Consider the following 18,331-nt stretch of genomic DNA (forward strand, 5'->3'; position numbering starts at 1 on the left):
AGATGGATTTCTTGCGTGCACTGTGTGGCAATGTATCACCCTATAAATAGGGAGAATTAGATTTTTTTAATATAATTTCAACATATACTATCTGTTTATTTTAAATATTCTTTTGTATTTATCTATTTAATTTTTCACATTTGCAGGAAATTAGGGGGATCAGACAATAATTATTTAATGACAGTAGATATTGAGATTTAAAAAGTTAAAGCTTTATACCACTTAAAACACAAAGTGTCAACATAAGAACGGCCATACCAGGACAGACCAATGGTCCACCTAGACCAGTATCCTGTCTTCCGACAGAGGCTGGTGCCAGATGTTTCAGAGGGAATGAACAGAACAGAGCAATTATTGAGTGATCCATCCCTTGCTGTCTAGTCCCGGCTTCTGGCATCAGAGGCTTAGGGACACCTACAGCATGACCATCTTTGCTACTAGTCATTGAGGAACCTATCCTCCATGAACTTGTCTAATTTTTTTTTTAACAGAGTTATATTTTTGGCCTTTACAACATCTCGATAATGAGTTCCATAGGTTGATTATTATTATTATGGTATGTTGTGTGAAGAAATGCTGCCTTATGTTTGTTTTAAACCTGCGGCCTATTAATTTCAGATGGTGACCCCGGGCTCTTGTGTTATGAGATAAATGATACTTCCGTATTCTTTTTCTCCACACCATTCATGATTTCATAGACTTATAGCTCCCCTTAGTCATCTCTCTTCTAAGCTGAACAGCCCCAGCCTTTTTATGGAAGTATGTTCTCATAGAGAAGCTGTTTTATACACTTAATCGTTTTTGTTGCCCTTCTGTGTCCTTTTCTTAATTCTACAGCACATGTAGAATATTAGGGTTGGAAGAGACCTCAGGCGGTCATCTAGTCCAGGGTTTCTCAAACTGGGATCGCCGCTTGTGTAGGGAAAGCCCCGGGTGGGCCGGGCCGGTTTGTTTACCTGCCCTGTCCGCAGGTCTGGCCGATCGCGGCTCCCACTGGCCGCGGTTCGCTGCTTCAGACCAATGGGAGCTGCTGGAAGAGGCACAGGCTGAGGGACTTACTGGCCGCCACTTCCAGCAGTCCCCATTGGCCTGCAGCAGCAAACCACGGCCAGTGGGAGCCGTGATCGGCCAGACCTGCAGACGGGGCAGGCAAACAAACCGGCGTGGCCCGCCAAGGGCTTTCCCTACACAAGCGGTGACCCCAGTTTGAGAAACACTGATCTAGTCCAATCCCCTGCTCAAAGTAGGACCAACTAAATCATCCCAGCCAGGGCTTTGTCAAGCCAGGCCTTAAAAACCTCTAAGGATGGAGATTCTACCACCTTCCTAGGTAACCCATTCCAGTGCTTCACCACCCTCCTAGTGAAATAGTGTTTCCCACTGCAACTTGAGACCATTGCTTCTCGTTCTGTCATCTGCCACCACTGAGAACAGCCGAGCTCCATCCTCTTTAGAACCCCCCTTTCAGGTAGTTGAAGGCTGCTATCAAATCCCCCCTCACTCTTCTCTTCTGCAGACTAAATAACCTCAGTTCTCTCAGCCTCTCCCCGTAAGTCATGTGCCCCAGCCCCCTAATAATTTTCATTACCCTCCGCTGGACTCTCCAATTTGTCCACATCCCTTTTGTGGGGGACCAAAAGTGAACACAATACTCCAGATGTGGCCTCACCAGTGTCGAACAGAGGGGAATAATCACTTCCCTTTATCTGTTGGCAATGCTCCTACTAATACAGCCCAATATGCCGTTGGCCTTCTTGGCAACGAGGGCACACTGCTGACTCATATCCAGCTTCTCATCCACCATATCTCCAGGTCCTTTTCTGCAGAACTGCTGCTTAGCAAGTCGGTTCCCAGCCTGTAGCAGTGCATGGGATTCTTCCTTCCTAAGTGCAGGACTCTGCACTTGTCCTTGTTGAAATATACAGTAAATATTCTTAAATCAAACTCTTATAAATTTTAAAGCAGCATTTTTTTTTATTTTGCCTAGCTGTAAATTATGATTACTGTTGATGAAAATATTTTTTCAGTTGTGTGGTGAAATTGACATTTACATTAAAAAAAATCTAATTCTTCTACGTCTACCTCTAAAGTAGCAGTTCAAGTCACAGATTATGGGGGGAGGGATTCACATAAGGTGTAGGGTTTGGCTCAGGTCCAGGGGGATGGGGGTTGTACTGTAGAGCTCACAGTGTAAGGGTGGGTTGTAATGTCAGCATGAAAGAGGAGAGAGGGGCTCTGCAATAGGAGCTCTCTGTGGTCCTGTCTACACGGGCAACGATTTGCTGGTACAGACAGTAGGGCTTTTGTGATATGATATGACATATGATAGAGGTCTATAAAATCATGAGTGATGTGGAGAAAGTGGATAAGGAAAAGTTATTTACTTATTCCCATAATACAAGAACTAGGGGCACCAAATGAAATTAATAGGCAGCAGGTTTAAAACAAATAAAAGGAAGTTCTTCACACAGCGCACAGTCAACTTGTGGAACTCCTTACCTGAGGAGGTTGTGAAGGCTGGGACTATAACAGTGTTTAAAAGAGAACTGGGTAAATTCATGGTGGTTAAGTCCATAAATGGCTATTAGCCAGAATGGGTAAAGAATGGTGTCCCTAGCCTTTGTTCATCAGAGGATGGAGATGGTTGGCAGGAGAGAGATCACTTGATCATTGCCTGTTAGGTTAAGTCCCTCTGGGGCACCTGGCATTGGCCACTGTCGGTAGACAGATACGGAGCTAGATGGACCTTTGGTCTGACCCGGTACGGCCGTTCTTATGCTGGCATGGCAGCAAATGTGGGTACAAAGCACGGGCAGGGAAGAGTGGTATTTTTTTCATAGTCCTAACCTGCAGCATGAGTAGGGGTGGCGAGTTATATGAGCCTGTGGTACCCTGCTCCAGCAAATTCAGGGCCCAGGGGCCCGGCTCCACCAGTATTCGGGGCCGGGTTTCTCCCCTGCTCCCGCCCGTGCTCATCCTCCAGTGTCCCCCAGCCCTACTTGCTACCCTCACGCATCTGCTCCAGAGCGTCGCTGCTTGTGCTGTGGGCAGTGGGCAGCTGCACTGCTGCTGTGCGCTACGCTCCCTTGCTGACTGCTACACAAGGGAATGGCCCCCGTGGCAGGCTGAGGGAGGAGGCGCCCATGTGATGGCAGCGCCCCCTCCCCCTGGCACCCAGCACAGAGGAGGTAAGGGGGCTTCCTGGACCTGAGAGGGGCCTGGCCCCTATGAGCATGTGCAGTGCCAGTGCCGGGTGAGTGTCCTGCTGGGGGTGCGAAAGGGCTGGGGGGACTGTGGAGTTCTCCTCTCTGGCCCCAGCCCCGAGGCAGGCTGCCTGCACCCCAACCTTCTCATCCCCTGCCCACACCCCCGCACCCCAACCCTCTGCCCCAGCCTTGATCTCCTCCAGAACCCCTCATCTCCCCCCACCCCAGCCCCGAGGCAGCCTGCCTGCACCCCAACCTTCTCATCCCCTGCCCACACCCCCTGCACCCCAACCCTCTGCCCCAGCCTTGATCTCCTCCCGAACCCCTCACCTCCCCCCACCCCAGCCCCGAGGCAGCCTGCCTGCACCCCAACCTTCTCATCCCCTGCCCACACCCCCTGCACCCCAACCCCCTGCTCCAGCCTTGATCTCCTCCCGAACCCCTCACCTCCCCCCACCCCAGCCCCGAGGCAGCCTGCCTGCACCCCAACCTTCTCATCCCCTGCCCACACCCCCTGCACCCCAACCCTCTGCCCCAGCCTTGATCTCCTCCCGAACCCCTCATCTCCCCCACCCCAGCCCCGAGGCAGCCTGCCTGCACCCCAACCTTCTCATCCCCTGCCCACACCCCCTGCACCCCAACCCTCTGCCCCAGCCTTGATCTCCTCCCGAACCCCTCACCTCCCGCCACCCCAGCCCCGAGGCAGCCTGCCTGCACCCCAACCTTCTCATCCCCTGCCCACACCCCTTGCACCCCAACCCCCTGCCCCAGCCTTGATCTCCTCCCGAACCCTTCACCTCCCGCCACCCCAGCCCCGAGGCAGCCTGCCTGCACCCCAACCTTCTCATCCCCTGCCCACACCCCCTGCACCCCAACCCTCTGCCCCAGCCTTGATCTCCTCCCGAACCCCTCATCTCCCCCCACCCCAGCCCCGAGGCAGCCTGCCTGCACCCCAACCTTCTCATCCCCTGCCCACACCCCCTGCACCCCAACCCTCTGCCCCAGCCTTGATCTCCTCCCGAACCCCTCACCTCCCCCCACCCCAGCCCCGAGGCAGCCTGCCTGCACCCCAACCTTCTCATCCCCTGCCCACACCCCCTGCACCCCAACCCCCTGCTCCAGCCTTGATCTCCTCCCGAACCCCTCACCTCCCCCCACCCCAGCCCCGAGGCAGCCTGCCTGCACCCCAACCTTCTCATCCCCTGCCCACACCCCCTGCACCCCAACCCTCTGCCCCAGCCTTGATCTCCTCCCGAACCCCTCACCTCCCCCCACCCCAGCCCCGAGGCAGCCTGCCTGCACCCCAACCTTCTCATCCCCTGCCCACACCCCCTGCACCCCAACCCCCTGCTCCAGCCTTGATCTCCTCCCGAACCCCTCACCTCCCCCCACCCCAGCCCCGAGGCAGCCTGCCTGCACCCCAACCTTCTCATCCCCTGCCCACACCCCCTGCACCCCAATCCTCTGCCCCAGCCTTGATCTCCTCCCGAACCCCTCACCTCCCCCCACCCCAGCCCCGAGGCAGCCTGCCTGCACCCCAACCTTCTCATCCCCTGCCCACACCCCCTGCACCCCAATCCTCTGCCCCAGCCTTGATCTCCTCCCGAACCCCTCACCTCCCCCCACCCCAGCCCCGAGGCAGCCTGCCTGCACCCCAACCTTCTCATCCCCTGCCCACACCCCCTGCACCCCAACCCTCTGCCCCAGCCTTGATCTCCTCCCGAACCCCTCACCTCCCCCCACCCCAGCCCCGAGGCAGCCTGCCTGCACCCCAACCTTCTCATCCCCTGCCCACACCCCTTGCACCCCAACCCCCTGCCCCAGCCTTGATCTCCTCCCGAACCCCTCACCTCCCCCCACCCAGCCAGTCTGTCATGTGCACCAATCTGCGGGGGCGGAACTTGGACCTGTCTGGGCACCACAAAACATTATGCAAACCAGGCCCGCCAAAGCGCTACCTGTAGCCCAGGCCGTGCGTGCCAGGGAGGCGGGAGCCGAGAGAGGCGGTTGTGGGCTCTGCGTGGGGTAGTGTAGGGGAGCCGGGGACGGAGGGTCTCTGCAGGGGGGGTCTGGCTCTCGGGGAGGGGGGCTCATGCTTTCTCTTCTCCTAGGCGGCCGTCCGCCCGCGGAGCTGCTGTCTGTCTGCGGCGCATCCTGCGGAGGAGGCGTGTTCGCTGCCCGCCGGGTTGTTAGGGGGTTGCTAGGGCGCCATATTGGGGGGTTTGGGTGCCCCGGAAGTGATGTCCCCGGCGGGATTGCTCTTCCGGTGCGGCGGGCCAGCGCCGGACCCGGCCAAGCTAGGACGGAGGCAGGAAATGGCGGCGACGCTGCTGCAGCAGCTGCCGGGCCCCCGAGCTCCACTGTGCCGGGCCCAGGCCGCCTAGAGAGCCGCCGAGCCAGCGCCGGGCCCGAGCCGCAGCCGCAGCCATCCCGGGCCGGACTCCGAGCACTTTACATACATGAGGTGATAGGCGGGGAGGGGCGCTGGGATGCGGGGCCGCGGGGCCGCGGGGCGCGGAGCGGGGGGCGCTGGGATGCGGGGCCGCGAGGCGCGGAGCGGGGGGCGCTGGGATGCGGGGCCGCGAGGCGCGGAGCGGGGGGCGCTGGGATGCGGGGCGCGGAGCGGGGGGCGCTGGGATGCGGGGCGCGGAGCGGGGGGCGCTGGGATGCGGGGGCGCGGAGCGGGGGGCGCTGGGATGCGGGGCGCGGAGCGGGGGGCGCTGGGATGCGGGGCCGCGGGGCGAGGCGGGGGGGCTCGGAGCGGGACACTCTTCATTTATTTCCGTGGCCTTGGCGAGCCCCTTGCCGCCAGGGACGGGGGCAGCTGGGTGATGCGCCGCCTTGGCCGGGCGGCCCTGGAGGGTAGCTCCCGTCCCGATCGGCCTCCGACCCCGCGAGTCCCGCGCTGGGCTGGGCTGCACGGCAGGTGCCCTCGGGCTGCGCCGCTGTTAGGTTCGGTTAGCACGTCCCTGCTGCCGCTGGGCCTGGGTGGAACCGGGTTAAAACCATTGAGTGCCTCAGAAGGGCTGCCCACCCCGACCGAAAATGTGCTGCGGGCAGGGAGAGAGGAGTGGTGCTCAGCTCCCCAACTCCGCTGTCCGCCGGAGCCTGGCTCCCCGCCTCCAGAAGCTGTTCTGGGCTTTGCGAGTTTATTATCCTCGCAGGCTAAACGAGCGCTGTCAGAGTTTAAAAAGAACGGATCTTGGGTTTCTGTGGGATCAGATACATCCGACACTTGCCTGGACTGGAGCTGGTTCATGTCCTTGGGGTTGAATCTCCTGCCCCGGTTCGGTTTTCCACTGCCTTGGAGGTTTGATCTCCTGCGTTCATCTGTCATTATTGTCTGTCCATAATTCAAAGTCAGGTCTCTGTGTAGCATACTGCTCATATCTTGTCTTCTGTTTATTTTTAGGTTAACAAGGTTAAGCACAGTTTTTCCTCTTCCCTTTTTAATGGAAGAGACAATTACTATTTTTTTGTGGTTTAACAAAAGGTTTTAAGGGAGTGTGAGGAAAAATAGATTAATTGGTGTCTGTCTGTTTTGCTCCATTCCTATTCTCCCTCCATCCCAAGATAAAATCTTTGGATACCTATATTCAGAGATCATTGCTAGCCTCTCCCCCGTGAGGAACCAACACATGGAGATCAGTGTCTCTTTTAAACCCACCCCAATTATATTTGTTCTGCTCTTCTGTTGATATGGTAACCAACATCCTTCTCTGTTCCAGAGAATTGGAAGCTAAAGCTACCAAAGAACTTGAAAGAAAACTAAGCAGGTAAGACATGTGTTTGAATTTATTTTTCTGATTCCAGGACAGGGTCGGCCTAGAGTTTGTGTAGCTATTTTTTTCCTCTTCATGGAAACCAGCTCTGACTTTATTTGGAGCCTTAATTTCATGTTACTTGCTAGAAAAATTGTTGAATTAAAAGTGTCGGTCTCTAATAGATAGTGAAATCTTTCGATTTGTTTCATTTGAAAATAATATTTGCAAAGGTAACTTCAGTGAAATCTACTCTGCTGCAAATGCCTGACTATAATAATTGTATGCAATGTTGTAGCCATTTTGATCTGAGAATATTAGAAAGAGGAGGTGAGATAATATCTTTTATTGGACCAATTCTGTTGATGAGAGACACAAGCTTTAGACCTTATCCAGAGCTCTTCCGTGTGAAGTTGGTCCAGTAAAGATATTACATCATCCACACTGTGTCTGATAATAAACCTGTGACTTTCTAGATAATTAACTATGTAATAATTACCTATTTTATAGTAAAAACATATCAATGCAAAATGTGTCCCTTTGCAAGATTTTTTTGTACTGCGTCAGATCTCTTGTTTAATGTATGTATCTTACAACAAAACAAACTTTGTATTTGTGAATAATGTAAGCACTATACCTACATGTACAGACACTCTTTTCTTAACCTATGTATTATATAATTTTAACATTAGCATTAATTAAAAAAAAAATCTTTCTCTTCCACTTTAAGTTGTTGTCACTAGGAATGCACAAATGAATGCAGGATTTTTTTTTTCAATCCTGCGCAGTCAAGTGGCTTATTGTTGTCAAGGAACTAGCCTTGCTCTTGAATTTAGCATAAACTGCATCTTACTAGGTAACTATTGGTTCCTTGTGTTCTTCATATGAAAGAGTGAAGGCACTGAATCTGCCATTAGTAAGTGATTTTTATGTCCTAATGTGTTGGAAAGCTTGAGGAATGGGAATTCCAATACCAGCTACTTAGTTTATAGAAATATGAAGAATATACAAGTATTATATATTTCACTTCTGTTTTCAAGATGTTATTTCTTGCATATGTCTTATTCTGGCATGATATTCTTGCAAATTCTTAGAGAAAAAACAAAGCAGAAAAAACACAGAAGACAAAAATGAAGTACAAAGAATATTCTTTCTGTCCCCTGTAGATTCAGTTAGACCCAAAAGAGACTTTTGCTAGGCAAGGCTGAATGTTTTAAAATTCAGCCAAAACCTGAGTGCAACTTGCTAGAACAAAGTGTTAATTTCTCATGTAGTTCACCTTCAAGTTTCAGTTTGCTTTTTATAACAACATTGTGAAAGCTGAAGAGCTTTCTAAGTCCTTGGTACACCTCATCTTTGTAACGTGTGTTCAGGAGCTGGCATTTTGCAGTTCTTTTTAAATAGTACTGTATTGAGGGGGAGAAACTGTGCCTTAGCTTCCAATTTATATTATGTAAAAGCTTTAAGATATAAAGCTAGCATAGAGTTCTTACAGAAGATATTTCAGGGTCACTGTCAAATGGAGCCCACTTGAAGGGAATGATTCTAAAGTTATAGAACTACATAAATTGTGTTTTTTGTCACGTAAAGTTTAATGCTGCATGATAGCCATAGTGTGAGAATATAGAATATAATTGTCTGACCACACTGGAACGGCTTTAAGCATTTAAGACATTCTAAAGTGGATTTTCAAGTTAGTATTTAAATATCAGTTGTCTTCAGCTGACGCTTTTAATGTTACTCATCAAATCTGTACTTCAATCTCAAAGGGAGTTTCATCACACACACTACATAGCCTGGATACAAATTTAGTATATGACACATTTTAACTTTACTTAGTAGGTCACACAATCACTTCTGTGTTTGCTATGCAAGGTTATTTGTCAAGAGGACTATTTCTTAGCAAAACATTCTTGAATTTCATTGTGTAAGATTTGAGTGAACACACTAAGGTCCAGTCCACACTAGAAAAGGTAGATACAGCTTCTGGCAAAAATGTGCTTTTGCTGGCATAGCTTATAACAGTTCCCCAAACAAAATAAGTTGTATTGGCATAATGGTATCAACACAAAGGCTTTTATCAGTATAAAAATGACACACAAATCACTCCCCTATCTAGAGTTAGAATATTGCCAAAAGATTCTTGTTCAGACCTGGCCTTAGTAAAAGATGTTTAGTGAATTGACTCCATAGTGTGTTTGAGTCCTATAATTAATTTAAATGGATGCCAAATACAATTACTTAAGAATCACAATGAAGTGGTAGGCTTCAACATGAACTAATAGTAAACAAGTTTTAGTTAATATTTGTCAATTGCCTGTTTTTATATTGCTACTAATTAGATGTATTTTACTACCTTGATCGTTACATTATTCTAGCAAGTCTCACTCTGAGACACGAGGGTCTGGGTACCAGGGAATGTATGATTCTTTTATTGTTTGAATTCATTTTAGATCATCGTGTAACCTGATATTATCTCTCTCCATTTTCTTAAAACTTTATGTGGGAGCTGTTGTTTTCAGATTGTTGCTCAGTCCCTCAGCAGTGTTTGAATTAAATTCTCTTATGGTTATTCAAAATTTTTAACTTTCAATCTTCTTTCTTGGGCTTTGGTAAATCAGGGAATCATTCAGTCCCCTTCTCCAACCACTCTGTTTTTGGCCAACATACAGTAAATTAAGTGATACTAATAAACAGATACTTGAGATATATTTGTTTTAAAAGTGAACGTTCTACCTGCCGAGGGAGCTTCAGCTGGTAATGAGGGTCTCTGATATCTCATCTCGTTTTGAAGGTATTTTTAGTAAGTTTTCGGTACTGGGAAAGTAATGTGGCTTATAATGGTTTGTAAGATTGTAGCAGGAATTGCTGAGAGTGACTGTGCAAAAAAAAAAAAAAAAAAGAAAAGGATAGAAAAAACCTGAATTAAATGAAGAGGAGAAGTGTCGAGGCTAGAATTTGTATAGGTAAGAGACTGGAGTTGCTGCTGCTTGTCTCTTCCTGCACCCGGAAGATACAGGGGCTGGCCAGAAGGGAGGATAAGTGAGGTGGTAAAGGTTTCAGAGTCAGAGCTGGGAGAGGAGTATTGAGTACTGCATAGAAAGGAACAAAAAGAGGTCCAGAAAGAAAATCATAAATGTTAGATGTCACTCCCATCACCTTTAAAAATCTCAACATTTCAATAACTGCTATTCTGTTGTCAACAGTTGTCAGCTTTTTAATACAAATTAGGTCATTTCATTTTCTTGCTAACTAATGCTATCCAGCCAATACCTCGCATTATTGTGATGTTTGTCCCTATTGGCAAAGCCTCTCTAAGTTTAAAAGCCAGCTGTTTAAAAAGTTCTTATGTAAAAGTTTCTTATTGGCTGGAATCATGTTAAAAATACCAAACCTACATTTTTGAAATGGAATGTTCAGAACGGATGCCTGCACTCTCCATTTCAGGATTTTCTCCTTTATGCTATATCTGAATGTCCTCCAGATTCCCCATTAAGACATATTTCTTCCTTGAAGCCTATGAACTTTAGTCCTCCATTTTAAAGAGAGTATCTGTTTTAAAACATGAAGCTAATTAGAAGTGCAGTGCCTCTCAACCACAGGTGCATTTGTTTGTTACTCAGTCTCCATTCTTTTGATATTTTGTCTGTGCAGGCCCCCATCCTGCAAGCACTTATACACATGCTTAACTTTAAGCACATGAGCAGTCATGTTCAAGTCAATGACCCTGTCTTTGGCAAAAAATGATGTGGTTTTTCAGTCATGTTAGTTTAACATGATAGGAAAGTTCTCTTAACGCTGGCAGGCTAGCACACGGATAAACAATATTGGCCTGTGTTTTAACAAGCATTAAGAGAGCTTTCCAGCCATTTGGCCAAGCTTGTGAAGGCATTATGCTCAGCTTGATGGCATTTCTCTTATCTGTAATGTGATAACTTTTGAAAGCTGCATCTAATCAATTCCAAAATTTCAGGGAAAGGTTTTGGCATCAGTCGCTAGAACCCTATTAATTTAGGAGGAAATGAGGAACACATGGAGCACTTGCCATCTGTTTAGCACTACTACAGCTTCAAGCACCTCTGCAGTTGTCTATAGATCAAACAACTTGGTTGATGGCAGCCATTAACATAATCTAGCAGAATATTCCATCTCATACCTGCCCATCCCAACAATTTAACATGTTGACTGATTTATCTCCCAGACAGATGATGGAGGGGGAATGGGGAGCTGCACAGAATCTTTAGTATTAGTAGTGCAGGAATGGGGGTGCATAGGGCCACTGCTGAGGGGGGAAACTGGGGGACCCTGTGATGGAAGGATGTGGAAATGGAGGATCACACACAACCTGTGGCAGAGAGACAGTGGGAAGGGTTACAAGGAGCCCCAGAAATAGAGGTGGATGAGAAGGTGGCATGCAGGGAGTTTGTGGAGTGGAATGGAGGAATTCAAGAAGCCTCTGATATGTGTGAAAACAAGGCTCCAATAAGCTACAAAGTGTGAGAGCCACAAGTGTTTAACTAACTAGGTAGAACTAACATGATGGGCAAAAAAAATATGATTTTTTTTTTTAAATCAGTGCAGCCCATCAATGTGACTTTTAACTTTCCTAAAGTTAAATACAATAACTAAAGTTAAGTCCATAAATGTTTCCAAGATGGGGAACTTAAATTATAAGCTGTTGGGTATTGATATTGCTTTACAGGCAGGTTAATGGTACATTTTTGCTGATGGAAGTTTATTGAAACTTACTGCCTGGTGCTGGTACAGCCTGAAAGATAACCGTCACTTAGGGAATCAGAATTTGGACTGTCATAGATAGGGTTTTTTGTTTTTGTTTCTTTTTAACTGTAAAGTTAAGGATCTCAATTTACAGTCTACACAACCTCTTCAAAATGTTTATTCTTGGGACTAAATGCCACATGTTAGCATTCCATCATATAAGCTGTAGTTCATGTTTTGAATTACTCTGATTAGCATATCAATTTGCTACACATTTTACTGTTTTGTATGGGGTTGTTAAACATCACCCATTATTCAATATGTACAGCACTGACTGCTATATTGTTGAACAGGTAATGTGCAATGGAACATCATGCAACAGCTGTGTATTGTTAATTGAAATACCTTGTCCCTAAAAACTAGAATGGAGGCATTTAATCTTTGTAAAATCAGAAAACTGTTAAGGAGTGAGCACTCATGTAAATAAAAGGTTAATTTGAAATCAGTTGGGTGGTGGACGCTATATATGTCAGATACTCAAGGAACCTTACAATTCTTCTAACTTAGGAAATCACCATGGATTCTATTTGGGAAGTGATGTTTTATTTCTCAAGTCATCTTGTGGAACTGAGAATGCGGATTAAATGGCTTGAAATAAATTGGCAGTACTTTTAACTAGAAACAAGAATTAAAAACAAACAAAACAAAATTACAGGCAATTCTAAAGCACTCATCCCTTTATCTGTATTTCCATTCCAAAGATGGCAGTTGGAAAAACTTCTGGTCTACACTAGTTGCAACCCTATTCTGGTTTGGGGAGCATGGGTGTTTTTTATCCAAATCAGTTATCTCATCAGACTTAGCCCAAAGCTATTGTACTAAATCCCCACTCTGAGCCGAAAGGTATGTCTGCAAAGCAATGGAAAACCTGCAGTAGTGAGTCTCTGAGCCTAGGTCAGCTGCCTCTGGCTCACAGGACTAAGCCCACGTCCAGACTAACCCGCCGTATCGGCGGGTTAAAATCGATTGCTCGGGGATCGATATATCGCGTCTAGTCTAGATGCGATATATCGATCCCCGAGCGCGCTTACATCGATTCCGGAACTCCATCAACCCCAACGGAGTTCCGGAATCGACACGGAGAGTCGCGGACATCGATCTCGCGTGGTGTGGACGGGTGAGTAATTCGATCTTAGATATTCGACTTCAGCTACGTTATTCACGTAGCTGAAGTTGTGTATCTAAGATCGATTTTCCTCCCCTAGTCTGGACAAGGCCTAAGGCTGCGGTGTTGAAAATAGCAGTGTAGACATTCTGGCTTGGGCTAGAATCCAGACTTGGAAACCCCGTGGTCGGGGAGGTCTCAGAGTCTGGGCTTTAGCCCAAGCCAGAACATCTACATTGCCGTTTTTAGGCCTGCAGCCTGAGCCCTGTGATACAAAGTCAGTTGACTCAAGCTCTGAAACTCATTGCCTCATGTCTTTCACTGCAGTGTCGTCAGACTTTTAGACTCTAGCAAATAAGAGCAACCAGCCATGGTTTTCTCATCCAGTTTAGAGAACATAAATGAAAGGAGGCTGACCAAAAAAAGGGGAAAATATTGGCAATGAGGTGAATGGTTAGCTATTTTTGTTACTTAAAAGAAAAGTCCTCATGATACCATGGCTTCCATTTTGCAGCTTGAGAAGGATATGAAGGAGTAAAGGGAACCTCCCACTTGTCCTTTTCCAGCAGCTTCACTTTTACAACCCTCCCAGGAAAAATGATTAACATGGCTACAATGAGCATGGTTGTTCTCAGGCCACAAGCAAATGTCTAAATGTCCCTGGAAAGTAACTCTTGTACTCTTACTAAACTAGGGAGGGAAAAATGTATCCCTTCACCATGGACCTAGACAGGAGATGCAGTATTCTCTTTTTTGGCTCTGTTGCAGTAAAATCACAATATTCCATAGAGAGAGAAAGCAGCAAAGAATCCTGTGGCACCTTATAGACTAACAGACGTTTTGGAACATGAGCTTTCGTGGGTGAATACCCACTTCCTCAGAGAGAATGGTTTGACACTGGACTGGGATTCACGAGAGTTGGGTTCAGTTCCTGGATCTCCTACAGATTTTCTGTCTAACCATGGACTAGTGAATTAAACTCTCAGTGCCTCAGTTCTTTGTCTGTTAAATGGGGGTATCTGTCTGTTATTCACACAAGCAGTCTGTCTTGTCTATTTGGATGTAAACTCTTTAAGGCAGTTAGTCTTTTATTATGTATTTTGTAGAGCCGCTAACACAATGGGGCACCAGGTGCTGTTGTAAGACTAATATGCCAGAACTCTGGCGCACACAGGCCGATGTTACTAATGTTTATGGAGCACATAGAGGCAAATTCTGCATCTGAGAAATGGGAAAGAATGGTGTTTGCCAAATGGACAGCTTTGGTAGGGAACATAATTAAATTTTCAAGTTTCTGAGGAGTTATTACACAGTATTGAGAATTTGAAGCAAAATAAATCAAATCTAAGTAGTTAATCCTTATTTACAGGATTCTTAACATCTGCACTGAAATTGTTTATAGATTTCATGATTAGCTATAGTTGCTGTCCTATAACTAACTTTCTTACCAAAACCTTAGTCTGTCTGTCTGTCATATCACACACACACACACACAAACACACACACACACACACACACTCTGTCACTTATTTACAAAAAGAACAGGAGTACTTGTGGTACCTTAGAGACTAACAAGTTTATTTGAGCATGAGCTTTTGTTAGTCTCTAAGGGCTTGTCTACATCACAAAGTTGCAGCGCTGGTGAGGGGGTTACAGCGCTGCAACTTAGGAGGTGTACACATCTGCAGGGCATCACCAGCGCTGCAACTCCCTGTTTGCAGCGCTGGCCGTACTCCCGTTTTGTCTCGGGTGTAGAGGATCCAGCGCTGGTAATCAAGTGTAGACACTTACCAGCGCTTTTCTTGACCTCCGTGGAATAAGCAGGTTTCCCAGCATACCTGAGGAAGCGTCTGGTAATCAAGCAGGTCTCCTTCCCCGGTTTGCAGGGGGGTTCGGGGAACGCGAGAGCAAACCGCGGCGAAGCTGGTCTCCTTTCCCGGTTTGCTCTCACATTCCCCGAACCTCCGTGCAAGCAGGTCTCCTTCCCTGCGGTTTGCAGGGGGGTTCGGGGAACGCGAGAGCAAACCGCGGCGAAGCTGGTGTCCTTTCCCGGTTTGCTCTCGCATTCCCCGAACCTCCGTGCAAGCAGGTCTCCTTCCCTGCGGTTTGCAGGGGGGTTCGGGGAACGCGAGAGCAAACCGGGGAAGGAGACCTCGCGTTCCCCGAACCTCCGTGCAAGCAGGTCTCCTTCCCTGCAGTTTGCAGGGGGGTTCGGGGAACGCGAGAGCAAACCGGGGAAGGAGACCTCGCGTTCCCCGAACCTCCGTGCAAGCAGGTCTCCTTCCCTGCGGTTTGCAGGGGGGTTCGGGGAACGCGAGAGCAAACCGCGGCGAAGCTGGTCTCCTTCCCCGGTTTGCTCTCGTGTTCCCCGAATCCCCCTTGAAGCCGCCCAACAGCGCTGCAGTGTGGCCACATCTAACACCACTTGCAGCGCTCGTTGCTGTAAGTGTGGCCACTCTGCAGCGCTGGCCCTACACAGCTGTACTAATACAGCTGTAACAACCAGCGCTGCAAAATTGTAGATGTAGACATACCCTAAGTACTAGCCACAAGTGTTCCTGTTCTTTTTGCAGATGCAGACTAACACGGCTGCTACTCTGAAACCACTTATTTACAGTATCTTATGAGTGTTTTAACTCTTCACCTGATATGTAAAATTGCAGTTGTTTGAATTGTCAAAGAATCTTTCAATTTAGCACCAAAGCTTTGTTTTGTTGTTTTGTTTTGTTTTTAAATCTAGTGTTGCTTTGTGTTTCATGTGGTTCTTTGGGGGTTTTGATTGGGGTGTTTTTCTTTTGTGGGTGTTGAAGTAAGCTGTTTTTAAGCAAAGTTTGCTAAGCTTTTTAGTTATGAAAACGTTTTACATGTTATAGGAAAGATCACTTTTGAGCAGAGTGATTGAGGGAATGGCATTTTTGTTGCTGGAAGATAAGATTACGCTGTATTTCAGAAATTTAAAATGGAATCCCCCTTCCCTACCCCCAGCCCCTAAACATTGAAACTCTAGGTCAGAATGTGTAAATATAGGAGAAATATACAGAATATAATGTTTAATTTGAGTGATTTGACATCAAAAAGTTCCAGATTTATGGTTGGATGTAGGTTTTATGTATATGCTAAATGTCTGTTACACAAACGATTACCCTTTAACATTAAAGGGTCTTGGAATTTAGATACACTGAAAAGGCAGTCAACTTAAAAATAGTACTTATGCCTGAAAATGTTACATCTACTGTCATGAGTTATACCTCAGATTATAATGATCGAAAAAGATTAGAGGGAAAAATTCTTTTCAGTTTGCTTTGTAACTTGTCACAAGAAACCTGAAAGTACATTTGAAAGCACTTGTGTATAGTCACTTTCACTGTTTCCCTTTTTGTTTGTGGATATTTCATACAATAATGAGGGGTGGAGAAGAGAGCCACAGTTTCAGAAGTGTGATTGCACAGTCCCCAAAAATATTGTGTCCGGGAACTCAGTTGGCCAGTGTAGTTCTTCATTTTCATTTTTTCTTTAAATTAGATTTCAAGTTGACAGCATTGTTGTTTCACATGCAAATATCACACCTCTTAGTGTCCCTTTGTGTGAGAGGAACAGTATCGTGAATGGTCTGACAGAACTGAAGATCATTGCGAGAAGGTGTCTGTGACCTATGAACAGTATTAATGGCACTTGCTGGCATATTTTGAACCCAAAATATAGCAATGCTCTTGCTGTTTGGTCACAGTCTAGAATGAGTTGTTAGTTCAGCAGATGGTGTTAGCCCCCAATTAATCAAATATCTCACTTCCGTAGAAGTACACAGGTTTTTCAGAGAGCTGCAATTAGACTGGCTTGTAGAATAGCTCTGGACAAATTTACTTCACTTCATATTTTTAAACTTCTGGAAAAAATATTGATAAGTACACAATAAATATCATTAACTTTCTGCAAAACTAATTTAATATTGGCTATTTTGGCAAAAAGGCAAATTATTTGTAAACTAGAAAACCATCTACAGAAAGAAGCTAAGAAAGCACAAAACAATGTGCAACTTGAACTGAAAATTCATACAATAGAATCTCAGCGTTACATACACCTCTGGAATGGAGGTTGTCCATAACTCTGAACAAGAGGTTACAGATTTCAGCCACCGGTGCAGGGGGTTGGGGCTGCAGCGTGGGATGGGGGAGATAAGTGCAATGGGGTGGGGAGTTGGTTGGGGCGTCTGACCCTTGGGGCTCCAGGCAGGAGGCTCAGGACTTCTGCCCCATGGGAGCAACGGGGCTCAGGGCATTAGGTCGGGGGAAGCACTGGGGCTTCAGGGATCAGGGCTCCATTCGGCTTCATTCCCAGTTTAGGGGTGAGGGGGAGCATGATGCCAGGGCTCAGAGTTTTAACTACAAGGGGGAGCGCTGGGGCGGAAACCAGTGCTCCCTTTATAGCTCAAGCCTTAGTGCCTCCCGCAGGGCTGAAATTGACAATGGAGCTGCAGGGCTGAAGCGCTGAGTTCCAGTGCCCTCAACAGAACTGAAGCCAACAACAGAGCCGCGAAGCTGAAGTACGGAGCCTCGGCACCCCCAGCAGGGCTGAAACTGGGAGAGGAGCCGCTGGGCTGAAGCTCTACGCCCCAGAACTCCCCTGGTCTAAAGCCCTGCACCCCTACTGCTCCCAAGGATCAGAGTCCCGAGGCTCTTCTTCCCCCTCTCTCTCCTACACGGAGCACTCACCCCCACTACCTGCAGCTGCAGCCCCAACCCCCCGTGGCTGAAGCCCCGAACTGCTGTGCCCCCATTCAGGGCTAAAGCCCTGAGCCCCCAGCTCCCTCCCCCCCCTCGCATCCATCTAAAGCCCTGGGCCCTGGTGCTCCTGAGAGTCAGAAGCCCTGCCCCCAACCCACTGTGGCTGTAGCCACGAGCCCCAGGACTAAAGCCCCAAGACAGTACAGTATTTACTGATTGGAGGGGGTTGTTTTTTTCTGTGCTGCTGCCTGATTCTTTACTTCCGGTTCCACGGGGTGTCCAGTTGACCAGTAAGTCAGCTCTAGTGTTCGTGTCTTTGAGGTTCTACTGTACTGCATTTTAGGTTATGTTTCAGAATAAGCTTTTTAGTAGCAATATATCCAGTGCCTTATGTACTGACATATGTAGACTGATGCATATCCTGTCAGGGTATTGGACTAATAAATATCTTCTTCCCCTAGGAAGTCTGGTTAATACAAGGCCAGTTGAGTGGCTGGTAGCTTGTTTCAAAGTAGCAGCCGTGTTAGTCTGTATCCACAGAAAGAACAGGAGTACTTGTGGCACCTTAGAGACTAACAAATTTATTTGAGCATAAGCTTTCGTGGGCTACAGCCCACTTCATTGGATGCATGGAATGGAACATATAGTGAGGAGATGTATATACATACAGAGAACATGAAAAGGTGGGAGTTGCCCAACCAACTCTAAGAGGCTAATTAAGATGAACTGTTTTTCTCCTGCTGACAAAAACTTTTGATA

The 18,331-nt window shown here is 47.3% G+C and overlaps 1 protein-coding gene across 11 annotated transcripts in view; it reads left to right on the forward strand.

The window, feature by feature from the left end:
- The window catches only part of TNRC6A (trinucleotide repeat containing adaptor 6A), a 196,303-nt gene that overhangs the window by 95,926 nt on the left and 82,046 nt on the right, over nucleotides 1-18,331 (forward strand). For 10 of the 11 annotated variants that reach the window (XM_030578707.1, XM_030578701.1, XM_030578702.1 and 7 more), the window contains exon 3: nucleotides 6,935-6,982. In XM_030578707.1, the coding sequence (XP_030434567.1) occupies nucleotides 6,935-6,982 (48 nt within the window). Of the gene's footprint in view, nucleotides 1-5,537; nucleotides 5,671-6,934; nucleotides 6,983-18,331 lie in introns of those variants that run through there. The other variant, XM_030578710.1, reaches the window with a different exon arrangement.

Source organism: Gopherus evgoodei, chromosome 10 (genome assembly GCF_007399415.2).
Source record: "Gopherus evgoodei ecotype Sinaloan lineage chromosome 10, rGopEvg1_v1.p, whole genome shotgun sequence".
NCBI lineage: Eukaryota > Metazoa > Chordata > Testudines > Testudinidae > Gopherus > Gopherus evgoodei.